This window comes from Ambystoma mexicanum, chromosome 1q (assembly GCF_040938575.1).
Source record: "Ambystoma mexicanum isolate Mex_15411 chromosome 1q, UKY_AmexF1_1, whole genome shotgun sequence".
NCBI lineage: Eukaryota > Metazoa > Chordata > Amphibia > Caudata > Ambystomatidae > Ambystoma > Ambystoma mexicanum.
This window is the reverse complement of record NC_090922.1, coordinates 71228477-71251996: the sequence shown is the minus strand read 5'-3', so window position 1 is coordinate 71251996 and position 23520 is coordinate 71228477. Positions and strand designations below refer to the sequence as shown.

Below are 23520 nucleotides of genomic sequence, written 5' to 3'. Positions count from 1 at the left end.
ACTCCCTCCACCTCTCTACTGACTTGAACTTCGGTTCCCGAGTGCGTTCAACCTACCAGCGCCTTGAGACCATCCCAATGGTAAATAAGGCACTATATAAATGCAAAATAACATAACTTAAAATTGTTTTTTACCTGTACCCATTTACTTCAGATTGTTAGTCTCTTAATACTCTGATTATTATTTTTAAAAGTGTTCGCTATTTTGACATGTTGTAAATACTGAAAATTAAAGATTTTTTTTTTTTAAAAAGACCGATCTTTTCAACCTGGGATTTTCAATCAACGAAGAAATCCAGTCTGGTCCCCAGTCAGGTCAAACATTTTTTAACTAATACCTGGCAACTCTCACCCACTGAATTGCCATTTTTCTGCTCAGATTTCCAGTGCTACACTGATGACACTACTCATGATCAGGCTGCCCTCAGCCACCGCCTCTCCCATCTGATTGCCTAACTGCCATTCAAGACTGTGCTGCCAATGATCTTTGTCTGAATGCCAGCAAGACAGAGATCCTCCTCATCGGCACACCTTCACCATCCTTTCCCCTCCCTCTGGCCGGCCACGCTTGGCCCTCCTCCTACCCCCACCTGTGAGGCGAAGAACCTCAGGGTCATTGACTCCACACTTTCCCTCTCCGCCCACATCTGATGTCTCTAAAGTCATCCTCCTAAGATGTACTCTGCCTTTCCTCTCCTTCCCCCAGAAGCTCACTGTCTCCCAAGCTCTTTCTCTCTAGGGTGGACTATTGCAACAGCCTCTTTTGAAATCTACCTGCCTCTACTCTCCGCCCTCTGCAACTAATCCAGAACAGGACTGCGAGACTGGTCTTTGGCCTCAAGCCCTGGCATCGTATCTCTCCCGCTCTGAAATCTCTCCATTGGGTCCCAGTGGATGCAAGGATTACATTCAAAACCCTCTGCATTGTCCACGGCTTTCTCGGGCCTGGGTCCAAAATACCTTCAGCTATCCCTCTGTGAATACCTCCCCTCTCGACCTCTTCTACCTCTAACTCCCTCAGTCAGTCTTTTTTCGAAGAAACTATCTGGAGGTAGATCGGTCTTTGGCTGGGCCCTCGCTCTGGAACAGCCTCCCTGCCACTCTAAAACTTGAGAACCATCTCCGGTTCCGGAAGCACCTCAAGACCTTCCTCTTTGCTTCTGCCTTCGCTCCTTCCCTCCCCTGCTGATCTATTACCTCTTGGCACCATGCACCTGGCCACCCCCTGTCCTCCAGACCCAGGTACCTGCTCACCCTCCCACCCTCCTGTACTGCCCCTGGGCCACCCATTGCACTGGGGTCTGTCTGTACTAATACAGCCCCCCTTTTTTCTTCCTGAACTTATCAGACCTACCCTGTCTGCTGCTTTAAACCCAGCACTTGCCACTTGCTGGCTGCACTACCAGTTTCTTGCCTTTTATTATTTATCAGTTTCTTCTTTGCTCTGCACTTTCTACTTCTCCCCCCTTCCATGCACTTTTCCCCTCCCCCACTCCCATGCACTTGCGCATTCTCAATGTCACTGGGCCTAGTAAGATAGTTGTTTTTGTTCTCCCCTGTTCCCCTCTTGCTTGTCGTGCTCTGAAATGAGCGCGATAGAAATACAATTTCAAGTCAATAATTAAGACCGACCCTCTCATCTTCCCTGCCAACGAGAGGGTTCAAAGCATGTTGTTCCATATCCTGCAGTATGTTGTCCATCACTGGATAACTGTACGGAAAGCCATGCGGCTACTGTGGATGATGGCATCCTGCATCTTCCTGGTTCTAAACGCCCGTCTGTCTCAGAACATTTGGAAGTGGGCACTCAAACACATTTTCCTAGTTTCAGAACATGTTCAAGGGGAACAGTCTTCTTGAAGACCTGCTCAAGCCAAGGCTTGCACCTGCCCATAGATCATGAGTGTTGCTTGCAAGAACATATTCTACTCCGTGTCTGCAGAATAGGGTCATCCAGACATCTAATTGTTTGTGACTCTGAAGAATACCCAATTTCCAGTTTACACCTCCAGGTACCCTCAAACGGTCCAAAGGGGAATGGTCTCTGGATAACATGGTCCGGGAGACTTGCCTTCGCTTTTACCCAGATTCCCCTTCTCAACAGGGAAGTGCACAAGATGCACCAGGTACAAGTCCTGCTGATCCTGAGGGCTCCAGTGGGGGCTCGACAGCCATGGTTCTCATTGCATGAAAATGCCTGTTTGCCCTCCCAGGAAATTGTTCTGCACATAAAACATGCTGTCACAAGACCTAGGGAAGACAACGTCACCCGTGCCCCCAAACACTCAACTTAGCAGATTGGCTCCTGAAGACAGATCTTCCTTATCGGGACACCTGCTCCCTCCTTTCCTCGCTGGCTGCCCACCCTGGGCCTTCTTCCTACTGCTTCCCGTGAGGCTAAGAACCTTGGTTTCCTCTTCGACTCCACCCTCTCCTTCTCTCTTCACATCTCCGTCTCTAAGAAGTCACACAATTAGCTGCACCTCCAGAAACTGTCTCTAGAGCCCTTGTCCTCTCTAGGCTGCATTAGTGAAACAGCCTCTTTCTAAATCTGCCTGTCTCCACTCTTCAACATTTACAACTCATCCAGAACAGGACTGCAAGACTTGGCCCAGGCCCAGGGATCGGATCCCTCCAGCTTTGAAATCTCTTCACTGGCTGCAAGGATCCAGTTCAAGACCCTTTGGATTGCCCACAAGGCTTTCTGGGGCCTGGGACTGCACTACCTCCATCTTTTTCTGAAACATTTTCCTTCTCAAGCTCTCTGCTCATTCACCTCAAACTCTGAGGGTCAGTTGCTTCTCCAAGCAGAGAATGGGTGGCAGATCTTTACTGGGCTGGGGCCTCCCTCTGGAACAGCCTCGCTGCACCGCTCAAACTTGAGAAGAACCACCTCCGGTTCCGGAAGCAACTCAACATTCCCTTTCACTTCCATTGTCTCTCCCTTGCTGACGTCCATGACTGCTCCACGGTCACCTGGCCTCCCACTGAACTCTGACCCAAGCTCCTGTATGTCCAGTTGCCCTTGCACTGCCTCTGGGTTCCCCCAGCACTCCAGGGCCTGTATCTGTAACCCTACAGTCCCTTCTCTTTCTGCACTAATGAGCAACACTCTGGCTGCAATTATTGAATACCTGCGCTCCCCACCCCCTCACACTCGCTGCACTTGTATGATCTGATTGATACAAGGCCTAGTAAGATCGTTTTGTCCTGTTCCCACCCCCCCCTCCTTGTCTTGTTTTGCCTAGAAACACCTGTGTACAGGCGCGTTATAAATGACATCAGTTTGGGCACCTACTACTTCCGCAGATGTATGAACATTTAAAGAGGCACAGAAACCTAACACCGGGCATTGTTACTTCAATGAATCAACATTGTTATTTCGTGCAATAGTAAGTACATCAGCCCTATTGACTGTTCACCTAAATATATAGTCCTTTATCTGATCTGAGAGTCAAAAGCGAGATTCCTATCAGGAGAGTAACCGAATATCCAGAGTTTTCAGTTGAACCTTCTTTGGAGAAAGATAGCGGTCAGTAAAGTACACCAGGGGATCTGTGTGAGCCAAAAGGAGGACATTCCTGGCAGGGGAGTAAACCAGGAAATTCAATTTTGTGTTGAAAAAAGACTTTGTCAAGCGTGTTGAAAAAAGACTTTGTCAAGCCTCTGCTAAAACCTGAACATTTCTACTTTGGCCATCCTAAAGACCATTAAAGACGGTCCTTCAACATTTGTCTTGTCATCTTAGGAAAGGGATATCATCACTGCTCTTAATGGAACTCTGGTGAAAGAGTATTTCAAAAATGCCTTTTTCCTGAAAACATTCAGAGGAAGGGAAACTAAATCCTGGTGACAAGGGTTGTTTTGTTGAAACTGTAATGTTTTGCCAAACTGAAGTGACGATGGGAACAATAATTGTACCTTTTTGCTTTTGTATTTTAGTGTGAGGGCAAGATGCATTTTGGACAGAAGGTCAACTTATTTTAGTTTTGTTTTCATAGGTAGGGACAGTCTACTTTGGTTAGGACAAGATCGGCCTTTTTCAAAATCCCTTTTTTTAAATAAAGATGACGAATATTGAGAACACTTCAACTTTGTGTCCGCCTCATTGCTGACCCCTCACAGTAGCTATATCTTGCATTTAACCGAAGTTGTACTAGGTAGCCATATCTTGCATTTTGGGAGCAGGAAATGCTACAATAGACATTGGGTAGATTAGCCATGTGTCCCATATTTGTGAAGATGAGCCACTTAGAAGAATTTTGAGCGTACCCAATGTACTAACCACCCCACTCCTGTTCCCATCTGCACACATCCCTTGTACTGTACACACCCATGGGACAGCCAAACTACACACAAACATAATTCACGCTCTCATAAAACAACCACCCCAGCCACTGGAGCATACCCCTGTGGACACAACAAACCAATGTGTACAACCATAACCTTAAACACCACCCAATGTACACATAAAGAACACAAACATAAGACATTCACATGCAACAAACAACCCAAGCGTTGGGCCTCACACTTGCGGATACAAGCAAGTGCACGCAATCAACCCATTTGCAACCTAACACCCAGACGCTACCCTCACTAACCAACCCGTCCTCTTCTTGCAGAGCCACGCAAGTGCCTGGAGACTGCCCCTAGGTGGTAGCAGTGCACGGTATGTTTACATACCATTGAACGCACCTCTTAGATTCCGGACTAGTTTTTATTTCCCTAAAGGTCCACCTTGCTGCCCTCTGAACACCATCTCGGAGCAAGGCTTTCTGGTGCAAAATCCAAGTTGAGGCATTCATTAAAGGGGGTAAAGAGACTTCATCCTCCGATTTCAAACCCAATTCCCGGATGGGACTTGAATGTTCTTTTTACAAGACTAATGGGCCCTCCTCTTGAGCCAATGCATAAGGCTAGTCTTAAGGACCTCATCTGGAAGACAACTTTTCTGGTGGCTATTGGTGGAGTTGGTGAACTGCATGCTCTCAGTTCAGGACCCATTTGTTACTATTCATAAAGACAAGGCAGTATTGCGCACACACCAACGCTTTGCGCCTAAATTAATTTCTAAGTTCCATGTGAACCAATCCATCAAACTTCCAACTTTCTTTCACAATCCCACTAATTCAGCTGAAAGAAGCCACCATTCACTAGATGTTAGGAGAGCAAGTAGAATTGCCTTGAAAAGACAAAACCACTTCTTTCTCTCTTGCTGCTGGTAGAGAAGGGCACCCCGTCTCTAGTCGGCCATATCTAAATGCATTGTCAAATGCATCACACTGTTACACTCTTGCCAACAGATATTTACCATGTATGCATGGAGCACTCTACTTGAGGCACAGGAGCTACTATAGCCTATATTGCCAATGTTCCTCTTGATTCTGTTTGCAAAGCAGCTATCTGGAGTTCTGGTCACACTTTTACCCAGCATTACTGCTTAAACACACACGCCATGTTTGATTCTCAGGTGGTGCGAAGACCTCTGCTACTGTTCCTTTACACATCTCACCACCTCCTCCTGGTACTGCTTGCTAGTCTATGCACAACATGCAAGTCTGAGGAGATTCACAAGCATCAGAAGACATACATTACTCACTGTTCTCTTCTGATGAGTGTATCTGCTTAGATTCACATGTGCCCACCCTTCTAGTAGAAGGAACATAGACATCTGACACTTTCTGTACTTGCTCACGCATTCCTTAAGGCTCCCTCGCTGCAGACCAAAAGCAACTGTTGGGACCTTGACACGTAAAGGATTTTGAGTATACGTCACGTTAGGGTTAGTGTTGGTCACTCCCTGGTCGATGCCCCTTTTCAATCTTTGAAAGAGATGCAATACTCTGCGATTAGCACTATGTCGGACTATATACACAGCATGTGAATCTAAGCAGATACAATCAAATACGGTTACAGTGAGTAATGTATGTCACATTTAGTGAACTGAAAATGTGGATAGCACAACATGAAGGAATGTGGCTCTGAAATGGGTAGACTTGAGTCTTGTTGTCCCACATGTCAGAAGGGGCAAAAAGAGGCTATCCTTTGATGGCATGAAGGATGCTGTATTATGTACTCCCAAGAAGCTTGAGCTCTTCCCTGAACTGTAAAAGAGATGGAGTCTGTGGCACCTCATTTCTGTCAACATCTGACTCGCTTCTACAGTTTAGGAAAGCGCTCAAGACCTTACTCTTTGAGGAATGGCTCCTCCCTAACACCTTTGTCCACATACCCTCCACCTGTGACTGTGATTTGCGCCTCACTGTTTCCTCTCCTGTTTGTGTAGAACCCTTGCTTCAAATTGCCTGTGCTCCCCTGTTGGCTCACTTTTTCTCTGCTTACCTCACTGTGGTCTTGCCCCTATGATTGTAAAGTGCTCTGTTGCTTCCTGAAGCTAGGTCCATGCTCAATAAATACCACAATAATGCAATTTATTCTGGGAGGTTTAAATACCTGTACGGTGACTCTTCTGAAATGGCATGTTCTCAAATTGTAGATTGTCAAATGTTGATTGGTAATTTCATCTGGGCCTGTGTGCATGTGAAGCATGGCAGCCTGCTGCAGTGAAGGTTCCGGCATACTGCCTGTTTGCTTCCCTTGTATTCCATTGGAAGTCCTTTTCAGGCGAAAATCCGGTCGTCGGGCCAAGTACTTGTCCAGCAGTAGCTTCCATCGGCCTCTGCTCCTGTTATGTCGTGCAGTTCTGGTTGTACTATATTTCATTGTCAACTTGTGTCATGGTCTCCAAAGTGAGTGTGGATGAGCAAGCCAATCCTAGCCACCCAGAACAACCCTAATTTGCTTAAAAAAAGGCCCTTTGTGTTGTGCCACTGCTGGGGACTGGAGGTCTGAAGGATTCTTCACAGAGCAATGCAGTTTGATCCTAAACCTTCCAGTTAACTTCAGTTTGGTGGAGTCTTCCCCAAGTGGGACTGGTATGCTTAGACGTGGATCCAAGCATGCTGTGCCTGGAATCTCAAGCTACACCTTATTGTATGGCTAAAGAGCCTGAATCATGTCTGCGGTTGATAGCGTTTGTAGTGATGGGTTCTGGCTGGACTATCCCTTTTTGCGATGGGACCAAGCCTGATTTGCATATGGTCTTTCCCCTTTGTGTTATATGGCAAGCTGAGAAACAATGGACTGGGGGGTTGCTCAGAGCAACACCAGAGGTGGTTGATCAACAATCTTCCAGCCATCATTTCAGTTTTGGTGGTGGGGAGGTGAGGGGGCTGCCATTGGGCAATGGTTGACAGCACTCCAGCTACTTAGACTGCAGCACTCTAATCTACCTACAACTGCTATGTGAAGGAGCAACAACCTGCTCTGCCCAAATGTGTATTGTGGCAATTAGTAAAGTACCACCTAAAGTAACTCAATACCCTCTAAAAGTATGTTCACTGCCCTCCAAATGGAAAACGCCTGGCCATCTTGGAATGCATGCACATCAATGCCCACTGGTAAGAGGCTTGGTTTATGTCCATGCCTAGCAGTGAGAAGGGTTGCTATTAAGTTATTGCCTTGTGGTAGTAACAGAAGGCAAGGTTTCTGGAGTGCATGCAGCGGTGTGCCTGAAGTGGGTGGTGGACTGCCCAAATTGATGGTCTACCACCACCACTGTTTCTTTTAGTTCTAGATTGGTCTTTGGAATGTCAGATTGGAAATATTTGAATGGTGTAGAGGCAATTTACATTTTTGATGTACTTTGTTAAGCATGCCTCCACTAAAGACTTGTTTAAAGTGTTACCAATACCTCAAATGTGCTAAAATGGGCATGGCTTAGATATTGCAAGTCAATATTTTAAGCTTCTGGATGTCAGCAGCCCCAATCTTGAAGCATTACAGTTTGGAGCACGTGCCCATTCACATGCAGTGTCCCTATTGTAGCAGTTTAAAAACCTTGGTCTGATGGAGTGATTATTCATAGAAGTGAGGGGACTGTAGCGTTTCTAAATGCTGCAAGCGTTAAGGTCCCCAGTTTGGGGCTAGCAGGAAAAGGCATTGCATGAGCAGTTTGGATAAAATCACACATCTGTAAACTAAAGCTGAAGTTCTGGCTTTGCCACAATCGGTTTGTCATTTGGTAGTAAGCGCTATAGCAATTGCGTCTTATAGAAGTCTGGTTCATGGATGTACAATGTGGCCATATGTGGACTACAGTGTACAAATGGGTGATTTGCTGAGCATCACGTACTGTTTGGTGATGGTCGGAAGATTGCCACTTTCTGTCATTTCCTTTTACCCAACAGGGTGCAATGCCATGCTTATTTGGAGGCAAGATTATTTGACACGTTTCTGATTCTTATGCACTCATCCGCGGTGTAGTTTTACTTCAAACACATGATTAAGGGCATGCACCAGTCGCCACCCTCCTGAGAGGTCCTCCCCTTCCATGAACCTTTTTCCAAAATTCCCCCTTTTCAGACACCTAAAGCAATACCTACACTTCCTCCTCCACCTTCATATCATGATGTATATTTGAAGTGGACACCGGCACGCCATAGTCATGAGCCCCCTGGCGGCAGTGGCGATCAGGTGAATGAGCAAGTACCCACTTACGCAAAGACATTCCACGATCACAGCATGTGGAGCTCAAAGTTGCAGCCACTGAAGCTGTGAAAACATACCTGCAAGCTCTGGGACTCTCCAGTCTATAGATTAGCACAAAATTAAAAACGGTATGCCCCTGGAAGCCCCTTCAGATGAGTCTGGAGCTATAATCTGCATGGCTGCTGAAAGAAAATTGATGGTAAGATACCCAAGGAGACCCTGTCCTTGGCTTCACTATGTAAAACATGAAGGTGTCTCATGTGGCTCCCCATCATCCAGGTGGCTAGGACACAGCCATCGCTTTTGGAGCCAGTTCCTGGGGGTGGACCAGTGGGGAGGATCACCTGGATGAGGAGTCTTCGGAGAGTGGACACCGGATGGTGAGACGCAGTATCCCCTTCACTGTAACACCTTTTCTCCATCCTCCCTGGTAGAATACTTAGGAACTTAACCCACTTGCCCCCCCCTACTGCCCCCTTTTCCGACACAAACACTTTCTTACAGACAGCTCATTGTGACAGAAAACTAACACCGGAGCCGTATACCTGACCTGCCCCAAGACCATGGTCAGGCAGTTACTGATCATTACACACACCTGACTTCCATCACACTTCCCCACATGGATAAAGACGGCACACAAAAGAACACTCTGAGCAAGGCAAAGCACACAAGGAAGCGGCAGTTCCAAGATGGCAGTTTAATACGAGGAGAAAGACGGCAAGACCAGAGGGGGTTGAAAGGAGGGAAGTGCCCTTGACCTTTACAGAGAAAAAAACATACTTTCGTGAGCCTGCAAAAATAAGAAATGGAAGACCTGGAATTAAAGCTGAAGAAACCGGCATTGTGTCGGAGGTACCCGGGGCTCTCCCACGTCGTTAGTCAAGGCGGCGAGGAGCGCTTGCCGCTGTGGTACTGTCCTTAGCTCCTACAACAAAGTAGGGCCGTGCAAAGTCAGCACAGCCGGTGAGTCGGGGAGACTGATAGCAGACCGATCTGTTAGAACCAAGGTTGCAAGCGGCAACATTATACAGAGAAATCCAAAGAGAACAGTGTGTGAAGCGCATGTGATGAGCAACGCAAATATAATTTAATATCAAAGAAGTGACTGAACATTTGAAGCCCGGATGGATACCGTATACAGTACGAGCTGGGAAACCATTCCTTTCAGAGGACAGCTGTCTTATTCTAGCTAGAGCCCTCATTTTATCGAAACTAGATTATTGCAACGCCCTCTACATAGGGACTACCAAACAAATCATCCACAGAATCCAAGTGCTCCAAAACAATGCACTTAGAGCGGCCCTAAGTATCCCCAGAAGTGCACACATTTCAGAAATAAGACGAAAACACAAATGGCTTTCCACCCAAGAAAAAATCAACCTTAAATCTGCGTCCCTTATCCACAAATGCCTAAACAACAAAGCTCCCCGATACCTCTCAGAACGCTTCAACAGGAAAAATCCAACGAGACTCACAAGGACAGCCAGCCCCAACTGCCTCCTAGTGCCCAGATTCAAACTAGCCACCATTGGAGGTTCCAGCTTCCCAGTTAAGGCAGCACAGTTATGGAACTCCCTACCCCTTGCACTCAGATCTGACCAAACCTTCAATAACTTCAGAAAGAACACCATAAAATGGCTTATTGAGAATGCAACATAGCGTATGTCACTTTATACGTAACGTCTTCTTATAATGTTTGTACTAACCTGCTTTTACTGTTTGATCGCCATAGATTTGACTGTTTAGCTACGCCTTATCTGCACTTGCACTTGCCCTACCCTGCAGATTCGAAATGTCCACTATGCCTGTAACCTGTAACGTTAACTTATCTGTAACCTGTAAACGTTAACTAAACTGTAAACCTCCTTGTTCTCTTGCGCCCTGCTACCCTAGGGTCTGGTGCGCACAATAAATAAATAAACAAACAAACAAACAAACAAACAAACAGTGGTCCAGCGACACGCGAGTGCTCATTCGAAGGTCTGTTAGGTATCCAGCTCAGAGGTGGCAAATGTAAAAAGAAATTGTGAAATCAAAGTGGTCCTGCAACAGGTCAAGCTAAACCCTGTGCACATTCGAAGGTCTTCGATAATTAATACTAACTGAAATTGGGCCGAGCCCGGCTGAGGGAGACTAATTTTGTAAGAAAAGGGATCTGAGCTCTGCTGAGGGAAATCTGGGGTGAACCGTGAGTCACCAGAGAAAATATTCTCTGAACATTGGAAAAAGGGATCTGAGCCCGGCTGAGGGGGATCCAGGGTGAAGAGTGAATCACCTGAATTCAGTATTTGTGAGAGGAAAGTAACTTTTTGTTTATTTTGGTACATTAGGGCATTTAAGTAAAGAGGCAAGGGGCACAGAAGGCCCTAATGCAGGTAACTGAACTGTATCCTCGTGCCGAAGATGCCAGGTACTGTGCTATGCTAGAATGAGCCCGTGCTGAAAATGTGGGGAAGGAGGACACCGGCCTGAACATTTTGACGTATCATTTTTGTAAATGCTTCTTTCTTTTCCATAAACCCTAACCCACACTATTTGTTTAGAGGCAAGGATTGGTAATAGTCTTTATTTAGTATAGGCCCTTTTTATTTGACGAAACTCCACTAGGACTGCATTATTTTTTGATGGTCGTAATTTTCTCCCATCTGGAGATTTAGGATTAAATAAGTTCAATAAACACCCTTGAACTGTGGTCGCGTGTCAGTCTTACTGATGATACCATGCCTTCCTTACAACACCTGCAGCCCTGGCATCTGTGATGGCCACACCAACCTTTTTGTTTTGCAAAACATTTCTCCAACCTCTTTCTAACACTGGGGCTCTGAATAATGTGGCAACACATCTGCAAAAAGTTATGCGTTTGTGTTTTTATAGTGCACTGCTGCCATTTCTGTGAAACTGGCAAAATTGCTTTGCTATTGAGTTGATGTATGCAGATCAGATGGACTTGCTGGTAAGGCACTGTCTCTCCAGTAGGGCAATCCAGGTGTAAGGTGTAGGCATCTGATGGAGAAGGTGTAAAGTTAGGGTTGTGGGTTGTGTGTAGTGAAGGTGTGGGGAGCGGGACGGTTAACTCCAGTGTAAGTGGCTATTTTGTTCAGTATAAGGTGGAAAGTAGAATGATCAGGTTAGTCAGGGGATGCTATCCATGAAGCCGCATATCGGAAGACCTATAACCTGGCATGAAAAACAAACTTTTGTTTAGTATTGGAGGATATCTGAATTTTCTTGCGTTATCTTCTGTTTGGTGCTAAAGACACACTTTTGCTGGTTTGACTCACCTGTTTCATCTGGTCAATCCTGCTCACCCGGCGTAGGGCTTGAATGTGGTTTTGGCTGTTTGGGAGAAAAAAGCTCATTTTACTTTGAGATTAGTTTTATGGAAAACTCATGAACTCGGCTTGTAGAGTCACTGTCAATCACTCTCTAGAAGAACCAGTCAAGACTTTTGCCCGAGTTTATTTTTTTCCTAATCTAGTTTGGTGCCGAAAGGTCTTCATAATGTAGATGTACACAGCCCTGGTTTTAATTTGAGCATACCAAGCACTATCACGCCACAAGCTGGCTACTCCTTATGAACAGCAGGCTACCAAGAACGCTTTTGCCCACTGAGGTCTCCCTCATGGTGAATGTCTTCATGCTCTTTGTGGAGAACCAAGCCCACCTAGTCTTCCAGCGTCCTGGTCCAGGATACTTGCAAAACAGCAAAATGGGCAGCCTCAGCTCCCCAGGAAACATAACTGGTTAACGAGTTCAAGGGCAGATTTAAAGTTCGCACACTACATTTTGAAGGTTTGAAGGCTTTGTAGTCGCCCATATGTATGGTTTAGAGAGGCATGTAGTGGAGTAACTATTACCGTTGGGCCATAGTCTCATTTCTTAAATTCATACGAAGGTTCTGTTGAAGGGGACTAGTCGTTGGTGTTGGATGCCTGTGTGGAAAGGTATACAGGAAATATCCCTTACATGCACCTGTGCACAGCTTTAAAATGGGATGCTGTGCAGCAGCGGTCCAGCCTTATTCCGATGGGGACAATGTCCCAAATGAGTGACGAGGAGACTATGGATTTAGAGTGCAGAAATCACTACCGTGAGTAACTTCTGTGTTTTTCTAATTGCACCACTTTCTCACTTTGATGCAATTAATAAGTCTCTACTAACAGTGGTTAAACCAGAAACATTTGCTTGAATTAAATGTTTTGGATTAAAAAAGTAAGTGGGTGTGGGGTGAAGTTTTTACTCTGCGAAGCCAACTGTTCAAACTCCCTGGATGGGCATTACCATAATCGTGCATGGTTCAAGATTCTTCGAAAGCGCAAGCTGTACTATTGGCGTAGTTATACTTTGTTGGGGTCTTTATGGTTCTCAACGCAAATGGTTTTGAGCGTGATCTTGCGATTCTATGGTACAGCATTCATGTGGTTGACAAACTTGTAACGTTTTTTTTTTGTCCCCCCTAACCCACCTGTTCACTCTGCGCCCAAATATCAAAGGAACTGCTGTACTGCTGAAGCCAATAGTGGATTTGAATGAAGGCTATCATCGCATTGACCTTAAACTATTTGACAACCAGAATAAAGACCAGCTAACTGTGGTGAATGCAACGGCCTGCATTTGTAGCGAAGGCACTAGGAAGTGCGCTGGTAGGCAAGAAGCTGGTTTTGGCCTGCCCATAATTCTGGTGATACTGGGGTCTGTGCTCGGGCTGCTTGGTGAGTATGAATTCTACCTATTCCCTGTATCTTTTCCAGAATGTGTTGGGGCCCACATTGAAAAACCATTTTGTGAGGTTTTAAAGGATATTTGCATGTGTGGTCCAATTGTAGTAGGCTCCAAAACTGGAGTCCTAAAGCTTGGCTCCTCTTCCTCTTCCTTTATCCTCGATCAAAGGTGTGATGTACCTGGACTAGTCCGTGAACTGGGTATTGACTTATGGGGAGAGCAGCCTTAAACTGCTTGACACACTGATTCGTGAGCAATGAGGCAGCACCAGGGAGGGCTCGCCCCATAACCATGAGCAGCGAAGAAGTGCTACTTTGCAGTCAAAATCTGCAAGTATTAAATGCAGCACTCCCTTATACCAAACTGGTGAGTTACAGGTTTTTCCTTGGCTTTTAATGCTTCTTGAAGGATGGGTTTGGATGGCGATATGAGCGGAGTAGGGTCCCTCTAGAACAGGGGTGCTCGCAAAATTGCCTCTATGATAACAAAATGTTTGCTTGATCTCTGTCCCTCAGAAGCATTGGAACTACCCACTGCTAAAAACCTGTGCCCCGTAAACCCAAAAGGCTATTGTAGTAATGAGGATCCAAGTCCCAAAATAATGTATTAAAATCATTTAGCTGATAATATTGATTACACATGAAATGATTTAAATACCAAGCTGGGTGGTTTGGCCATACTAGCAAAGCAATTTTGGTAGCCAGTTCTGCCAAATAATGCAATTTTCGAAAACCAATTCAGTAACATTAGTAATATGTGAAATTACACGTCAATTTGTAGGGAGTTTTAGGTCAATAAGGAATAAATATGAAACTTTGCCAAAATACAAAGCATGTTCAACGGGTAAGACTGGGCAAAATGTGGTGGGATTTTTTTTAAAACAAAATTGCGGTGGTTGGACAGCTTCAGAAAATGTATAGTAATGCCATGAATTATTGGGCCGGTGCCATGTATACAAGGAATTGTTTATTCGCTTGTTAGGCGCTTAAACAGCAAGTAAAATACTGTTTCAAAGCGCCCACAGGGCAAAAAAGGGAATAAGGGAGTGAAACGCATTAAACAGTTGAAGGAAAAAATTAAAAAAAAGGACAAACCTACTATGCCTTGAGTATTCCTTGTTGCACTTGCACATTCTGAGGAGGGTAGAGTGGTTACATGCTGGGGTGTCCGGGCTCATGGATGAGCCACATATGACGTGCGTGGTATGGTGCGTGCTAAACGTCCTGAGCCGCATTAGGTGGGTGTGCCAAGGCAAGTGCTGTGCGATTAGCTGTGGGAAGTCGGGGATGAGGGGGGGGTTCCCCGAGGATGCAGAAGGGTCCAGGGCACCAATCGAAGCAACTGTGAGATTAGCAGAGGCGAGAAGAAAGGAGGTAAAGAGCAAAGTTTTGAGGAGCTTCTGCAATTTAAGAAAGTCCTGCTCAAGGCATAGAGGGAGCTGGGGGGCTGTTCATGGGAGCGAGCCAGCCGAGGAGAGATCAACCACCAATCCTCTGTTTAGCTAAACGCTTTACAGAGTTTGTCAGAGGAACATGGTGGTCTAGAGGGAGAGTATTTAGTAAGATAAAGTTGAACATAGTGTGGTTCCCGGGCCCGGACAGCCTGGTGGATGATGCAGAGGGATTTGAATTTAATCTGCATCAACCAGGAGCAAGGGAAGACTTTTTAGGACAGAGATGCTGTACCTGGACTTTTCGTTTCAGGTCTACAAGTTCTGAGTCATACCAGGTGTTCATCTTAAAGGCAGGTTTCAGGCGGATCCTCATGACTGGGGCAAGAATGTCAAGAGTATTGGTGATGGACAAGTGGAGGTTGGTGAGAGCAGTGACTGAGCTGGCATTGAACCAAGTGTCTGTAAGAGCAAGAATATAGAGGTCCATGTCCTCAAGAAGGAGGCAGATGTCAGCGGAATGTTACCAGATGGAGGAAGTCTCTGCCTTTGAAGGTTTTCTGAGAGAAGCGGGAGGTGCAGGAGAAGGAAGTTGATGAGACAGGATCCGGTCAAAGGGAAGGCCGTTATGATATGATATGGCATTTGTAACGCGCCTATACACAAGTGTTTCAAGGCGTGACGAGGCAGGGAGGGGGGAACAAGGGGAAGACAGACAACGATCCCACTAGGCCAGGTGTCATTAATATCGCGCAAGTGCAGGGCTAGGGGGAAGGGAAGAAGTGCAAGAGGAAGGGGAAGGGGAGGGGGGGGGAAGTGCAGTACAAAGTAGAATAAAAATAAATAAATAGGGCCAGCTGGTGGCAAGTGCAAGGGAAGTGCAGTCAAGTGCTGGGAAGGGGGGGCTGTAGGTTCAGAGACAGTCCCGCAGTGCAGGGGTTGCCAGGGAGGCAGTGCAAGTGGAGTGTGGCTGGGCCCAGGACCGAGGTCGCTGAGAGTGGCCCAGTTGCATATTCAGTGCAGTTTCAGTGAAGAATTTAGCAGGGGAGAGGGAGAGAGAAAGCAGAAGCAAAGAGGAAGGTTTTGAGGTGCTTCCGGAACCGTAGATGGTTCTCCTCAAGTTTCAGGGAGTCAGGAAGGCTGTTCCAGAGGGAGGCCCCTGCCGCGGAGAGAGATCTACCCCCAGCTCGTTGCTTCGAGAAGCGGCTGACCATGAGGGAGTTGGAGACGGATGAGCGAAGGTCTCGGGAAGGAAGATATTTAGGAAGAGAGAGTTGAAGGTATTTAGGCCCCAGGCCCCAGAAGGCCTTGTGGACAATGCAGAGGGTTTTGAACTTAATCCTCGCAGCCACTGGGAGCCAGTGTAGAGATTTCAGTCCTGGAGAGATACAGTCCCTGGGCTTGAGGCCAAGGACAAGTCTCGCAGTTCTGTTCTGGATGAGTTGCAGAGGGCGGAGAGTGGAGGCAGGCAGATTAAGATAGAGGCTGTTACAGTAGTCCAGCTTCGAGAGAAGGGTTGAGGACCCTGAACCAGGATAGTGCCTGTGTGATAAACCTTAACAAAGCAAGGTGAAGATCAGCCAGCCAAGAGGACTTCCCACTTGGTGCCACCATTGATGGGAGACTATGTGGAAGGAGAGAATGTAGAGGTGATGAGGAGGGGTCCATAGATCTGGAGAGGGGACAGAGAAGAGGTGATCAGTGAAGACCTATCTTGAAGTGCTGACATAGGTGTCTGCGATGGGAAGGCCAAGGTTTGCACTCAAGATATATTTTTTGCGATTTTTCCAGCCAGACTTTGTGAGAGGGGATAGTTGATAGTGTAGCAGTTAGAGAAGATTGGTGAGCTGGAGAGCGCCTTGGGGGCGGTAGAGGTTAGTCAAGGAATGAAGAATAAATGCTATCCAGAAAGGAAATCGAATTTCAAGAGACAAGAGGTGCACAGATGTAAAAGTACACACAGCTAAATTCGATTTAATACGTTTGTGTCTGCTTAGTAGATCATGGTAACTCATGCAAGGTTGCACAGGACCTCACGCATGGTAACTGAGCTGTCCATGTGGATAGCACAGAAGTGAAATGCTCTCTTGTCCTTTTCAAGTTCGAACTCTGCAGCAGGGCAAACTTAGCTATTCATTCTTTGAAGGATAAGTGAAGTACCACGAAACAGACTAGTACCATCTGTTTTTACAGTGCTTAAAAGCAAGAGGAATTGTTATCGTCCATTAACTGGAATTGGATGCCATTACTGGGGCCCTTTAAGTTGCACCTGGCATATGGTGGCAGCAACTAAACCTGAGGGCTGCAGCTTAAGTCTGGCGTCTATAACGAGCTTAAATTACTAGCGGTATTCCTGTGGCATTTGAGGTGGTTCATGATGCAGGATAGGTAGCACCTAGACGTGAGGCTGCACATGATGTAGCTAGCATTGGATGTAATTACTGGGGCATTTGAGGCTGTGCTTGCATAGGATGGCTGCAACTGTAATGCTTTGCCTTTTGATAGTTCTACCATGGTGCCAGTACACATTCAGTTGAAAAGCCAAACCAAGGTAACCAGGCTTTTTTCATTTAGCCTCCTTTCTCATGTGATCAGATTTCTTGCTTGCTTCTCCCACTTAAGACCTGTCCGTTTCAAAGTGACCTCCCTTGGCTCTGAAGTTAATGGTAAAATAAAGATTCAAAGGCTCATCAGAGAAGCCCCAAACTAGTCAAACCTGTCTATTGGCTTCATTAACTGGCTTTTCTACAGAGGCAGGTGTGGGTGCAAAGGAGGGCGACAGTAAATGGCATGTCGGGAAGGAAGGTGCCATTGGACCTCACGGCTAGGGTTGGAGAGCAACATTTGATTTGCCACTGTCCTGCCTCATATGGAAATTACTTTTGATAGTCACTTAGTGAAAACGTATTGTTTGCCTCTAACAAATAGTCTGTTTAGTACTAGACTTACTACTTTCATTTCATGGAACAAGATCATATTGTGTTTTTGGTAAATGTGTATAGCTTGTACCAGGTTTTTTCCTTTTTTAGATGGTTCAAAGGGTCAATTGCAGTTGTATCCTCAACTATCTGAAACTGCTTCCTCACTCGAATTGGTCTCTGCAGTTTTAGGGTCAAATGTGTAGATCTTGATGCATATGGCAGCTGATGGCCAGTAGTGCGGTTCTCTGTGGAGCTCAGTGACTTTACTTTTACTGGCGCATGCTGGAAGGTGCTCACGTGCTGAATCTCTCCCTACAGTCCTCCTCCTGCTCCTTTTGCTGTTCCTCAGAAAGAAGAAGCGTGTGGTAAAGGAGCCGCTGCTTCTGCCAGAGGATGACACTAGGGACAACATCTTCTACTATGGAGAAGAGGGCGGTGGAGAGGAAGACCAGGTGAGTTTAGAGCCGGCACTTCTAGTATTGGGAAAATGAAAGACTGGGCAGAACGTTCTTGGCTACTTTCTCAAGTCTACCCCAATGCAAGTTTCCCCTTTAATGTGTTGAATCGGATGAGCAGATGCCTGCGGGCTTACACTGCGGTATAAAATAGATGACCGATACTCGACAGTTCTCTGTGGCTGAAGAGTTGTTGCTGGGGATGTCATGATAAAAGCAGTGCATGGCTCGGGTTTTGTGGTGCTCCAGCAAACCAAGAAATTGAAGGACTGAATGGGTCTAATTTCTATGCAGAGACTGGCTTCATTTGGAAGAATAAAATCCCACAGATTGCAAATCTATGGACAGTCCTTTGGTAATTCAGTGTTTTGGGTTATCCTGCTGCACTGCTTTTCACGGCTTTTCTTCTAAAAAAATAAAAAAGCTCATATAAAACCAAGTATCTTAGAATATGCAAATTGATGTACTGAGACACCATGCCATGTCCCCTGACACAAACGCTTGGACGCATGGAGATGCATTGCTTACAGGTGAAAAATGTGCATAATTGGTGACCAACCTAACCTGCTTTTCCGTTCAATGCTTTCAACTTTTGTTCTTGCTAATACTTTTTTTCTTACATTTTATTTTTAGGACTACGATTTAAGCCAACTGCATAGGGGCCTTGATGCACGTCCTGAAATCTTGAGAAATGACGTCCCCACCCTCATGCCTGCTCCCCAGTACCGTCCTCGACCAGCTGACCCAGATGAAATTGGAAACTTTATTGACGAGGTGAGTGAGGTGGAGGAAGACTCCTACCATCAATGTCCTTTCTTATACGACTTTGTATAAATATGCTCCTGTATAGGAGTAGGGCCTAGAGAAAGGGAATAGTTGTTATTGGCTTCCTGCTGAAGCCCTACACATCCCCTTTCTGAAGGCTGTCTGGATTAATGAAGACATAATCCACTGAGATGACGTACAGGTGAAACCTGCATTTTCATTGTCGGGCATTTTTTTTCATTTATTTGGTTATGGTGAGGGGAGGATCTGTTAATTGTATAGGGTTTCCTCATGTCTCCTCTTCCCGCCTTCCCAGACAGCTGGCAGGAACGGGCGTTGGGGGCGTCCATGCCCAAGATAAAATTGTAGGTGTGAATTTCACTGGTGCTCATTCATTGCATACAACCCTGCCTTTGCTCTAGTCTACCAGATGTCAATCATAACCCCTCTTTCGAATATATCCAAGTAGTTGATTTGTTTTCCATCCTCTGCTCTACCAAGCAGTTCTTGCCTCTGGTAAGGTTTTATGGCACCTATAAAATCTACTATTGATTGCTGCATCTTTTTCTTTCCAGATGTCAATCGGACGACAGGGAGGGCCATGCAATATCTAAAGTTTTAGAGAAATCGTGTGTGATGCCTTGTAGTTCGTTCTGCCTTACCACTGCACCAATTTGCAAATCTGTATTTGGAATTGGTTTCGGTTGCTATTGGTTCATGAATGTTTAATAAACAGATGATGCGCCAGGGCGTGGTGGAGGAATGTCAGGCCTTTCCAGAAGGGTGTGTTCCAGTCATCCTCATTGACATGGGCACTAAGTGTTTTGATTAACCACTAAAATCTGGGATTTGACCATAAATCTGTGTGACAAAATTGTACATGTCCTATTAATCGCCGCTTTGCAACACATCTGCAAATCGAAATGTTTTAAAGGGTACCTTCAACTTTGACCAAACAAATTCCCAACCTCTGCCCTCCCAAGAGCATGCACAGCTAGTAGCTAGCAACTACATAGTCTATAACATACCTCCCCCAAATTGTCCTGGAAACTACTGGACTGCCTCGTCCTGCAAGTGCTGTTTCTGCCCCATCTGTGACCAGCCCCATTTTGTTACTGTGTACCTTTTTCGGCTCCTTGCCTTCAGAAAAGGTCCCATTCATCTTTAGCTTATCTTCCTGTCACTTAAGTGTTTTTGAAAAAGCACACCATATGCAGTTCTGTCGCCACACCCTCTCCTTCGCTGTAGTCTGTGTGAACCTAGCATGACGCGGCTTGCCTGTGTGCACCCCTTTTAAGTGCATGCTATTACTAAAGAATGGCAGCATGCGTCATTAGCAACTTGCTGTAATGACCGTGATTAGGTCTGCAGTATTGATCAGAAAGAATGAGCAAATATGCTGGGAAAACGGTGATGCTGGGAGGTCCGGCTGAGCGGGAGAAGGTTCGGATTTAGTTCCTGTAAATGGACCGAACCCATTACAAGCAGCTTCATAAGCATTTGCGATCTTGGAGTGAGTAACTGTTGAGAGCCGGAATGGTTTCTAATGGATTGTTTACATCAGTACAAAATTGCTTGCTCTTCTATCCTTGTGTTAACAGGCTAATGCACTGCTCTCAATGCAGCACCATGGTCTGGCTCCTTAAGTGTGTTGAGTAACCCTTTGGGACTTGAACTTTGTCTACTTTCCAGGACCTGCCATGGAAACAGTTGATTTTCTTTTTTTCATCCCTCCATGATTGTAAATATTGTAGTTTGCGCCTTTCTCCCACAAACGCTTTATTTTGGGTCGGTTATCACTGGCCTGAGCATTTATGTATTTGACATGAATATAATTAATCGTAACGTAGCAAAGGGCTTTAATGGCCCTTTCAACAGATGAACTGTCACTTAACCTGCAACTTGAAATGCATTAATGTCCAGAATTGGTTAGTGCAACTTGGCTCACTTTGCCATCCTTTTGCTCCATGGATATTTCGTCTAACATTTACTCCCTGAAACGTACCCCTTATTCGGTTATTGAAACTGTCTTTCTGTACCTTTCCAGAACCTAAAGGCAGCAGACAACGACCCCACAGCACCACCGTATGACTCCTTGCTTGTCTTCGACTATGAGGGCAGTGGGTCGGAGGCAGCGTCCCTCAGCTCCCTGAACTCCTCCAACTCCGATGATGACCAGGACTACAATTGCATGAACGACTGGGGCCCCCGCTTCCGTAAACTGGCTGACATGTACGGCGGGGATGAGGACTAGGGTGGAACATGCCGAGGCGCTTTGCTTTGACCCTCACTTCCCGCTCGTTCCTTGGTTTTCACCTGAAATTGTGCTGAAGGACCGGCAACTGAATAACTTTAAACTGCTGAGACGGAGCTCTTCTGCCTTTTTCTTCAGTCCAACCATGGCTTTTAATGGACTTCGGTTTTAAGGACTTAGTTTTGGCATGCAGGCTGTCTTGGCCAGTTCCCTGCATCCCTGTCTGGTTTTACACATTTCTTTTATTCTTTTTGTTTTTGTATCCTAATCCTCACTTTTATTCTTACTCAAATTTGTACAGTTGTTGACTTTCTCATGGTGTTAGACTCAAATTCCTATGAACGTTTGCCATTTAAGCTGTGACTACTCCTGGATCCCAGAACTGCTGTTAATGTTTATAAAAGTAAACTCTAAGCAGGATTTTCTACCTCTTTCAGGTAGAACATTTAAAATGGGAGACCATTTTCTGCTTAGCTGTTACTGCCTTCTCCAATAGACTACATCTAGTTGCAGGTCTTCCCCATTGCCTCTACTCCTTTTACAACCGCCTTATTTGCTAATTTATATGGTTTTAGAAAAACACACTTGATGGGTTTTTTTTTTTAATTTGTAGGGCCAAAGAAATTTCTCCTGGCTGGAAACTAAAGATTAAATATCCTTTTCATCCCCTGACCGCATTGAAATCTATAGGCCTTCTGCATTTATTGCATTCCTCTGAACCGTGTGCTATTCTTTTAGGGTTGGGAGTGTGATGGAGACAGGGCAGGCTTCGGTGTTCATTAATGACTACACTAATGTGAATGTTGTCTCCAGTCCCATGACACATGGCTTTGTAGGAAGGTTGTGCCACTCGGGCACAATCTTGTTTTGCTTGCAGCATTCATAGCCATGATAGAGGCAGAGTGCGATATGTGATCATTGACCTGTTAAATTGTTGGAAAATGTACCCAAAATAATGTTGTATGGTACATCTGAAAGAAGAGTACTTATCTGTAAGATTATTGTCCTTGATTTTTATCCATTGTCTGGACTGGCTCTTCTTGCTGGACATTGTACCATATCATGACATTTTGTATATCTTGCATTCATCCTGATTTATTTATAGGACATATTTTGTTGTATTGTCCTTGTATACTAAGAGTATTGCGTTAATAGAGTTAAACTATGTAAAGTGCCTAATGAAAATTATTAAAGGAGCATAATGCCATCTTTTTTAAATGTTGTTCACTAGCCTATTTCCTTTCCACAACATGGCTTCAATTAGATTTTGCTCGGTTGAATGGGAGGAAGGGGTTGCATTTTGTTTATTTCAGTCCATTGAATGCCAAAGACACATTATTAAAAAGCTGAAGAATTTCTGCTGTGCATTCCAAGTACATTTCCGTACATTCCCCTTCCCTCCACACTGCTGAAATGGTTTCCTTGCCGAGTGCAATGGAGCATTTGTACTGCATGTCCATTTACTGTAGTCGCTGGTGTACTGTCCATTGTCCTCTAGAGAACTATCCAGCCACACTGTTCGATGTGGTTATGAACCGGCTGCCCATGGCTTGGGGTAGATTGAAGGATATTGTCTGTACATTTGCAGGAGTGTTGGGCATGGAGTTGAAGAGGGCGAAGGGAGGAAAGGGGCAGATTGAGGAAGAGGATGTTGCAGTAGTCCAGTCTAGAGAGAACCAGAGCTCTGGAGATTTATAACAAACCAAGATTGATTGTTTAAACCTAACTTGCCTGTTTTTTCCTTAGTCACCTGGGACCCAGAGTTTACTGTTCCTGCCACCTGTGGCCTCAATAACCGGTCAGCGAGTCCATTTACTCTGAATGGTGCTTGGGGACGGAGGTATTCTAATCTACGTGGATCTCAGTTCCTGACAAACTAGAAGACAACCCAAAAGAACACCAACACCGATAAAACTACGATGAAGGAAGACACTGACCCCGGCTCCTACCAAGCAACCAAATACGAACAGAGGACACTAAAGACTGAATGCACAGACAGACCAAGACGGAAGCACTTAGACGACTCATCCATAGCATCCTGGCCCTGTACCACACCTGAAGTTACAGCAGACCAATTCACATAGATAGTAGGGAAAGGGGACACCACTTCTCCTGCTCCAATAACCAAGGAGGAGTACAGACACTCAAATCTCACTATACATAGTTCACTAGAATACAACACTATACATAGCTCATTAGAATACAACCGGGAGTGCTCTGCGCAAAAAAACCCTATGGCACTGTTAGACCTAGACCTCATCCCCCAATACGGGACTCTCAAATCTTGCTTTGTTTTAGGATTTTACTGAACTATAAAAGTGGTTCTCAAACCCATCAGTGTATGGTACTATACTCAATTGTTCTGCTAGGCATGTGCCTCTCTCCCACCATACAGGACTCTCAAATCTAGCTGTTTTCACACCATGCAGGATTCCTGAAATCCAGGCATTCAGCCATACTGTGA

General features: G+C 45.5%; 1 protein-coding gene across 1 annotated transcript in view; it reads left to right on the top strand.

The window, feature by feature from the left end:
* Positions 1-22274, top strand: part of LOC138524981 (B-cadherin-like) — a 247145-nt gene extending 224871 nt beyond the window's left edge. Inside the window, exons 13-16 of the mRNA XM_069635550.1 lie at positions 13043-13261; positions 17901-18034; positions 18671-18811; positions 20850-22274. Coding sequence (XP_069491651.1) covers positions 13043-13261; positions 17901-18034; positions 18671-18811; positions 20850-21056 — 701 coding nt within the window. The 3' untranslated portion in view covers positions 21057-22274. The remainder of the gene's footprint in view (positions 1-13042; positions 13262-17900; positions 18035-18670; positions 18812-20849) is intronic.
* The last annotated feature ends 1246 nt before the right edge of the window (positions 22275-23520 follow it).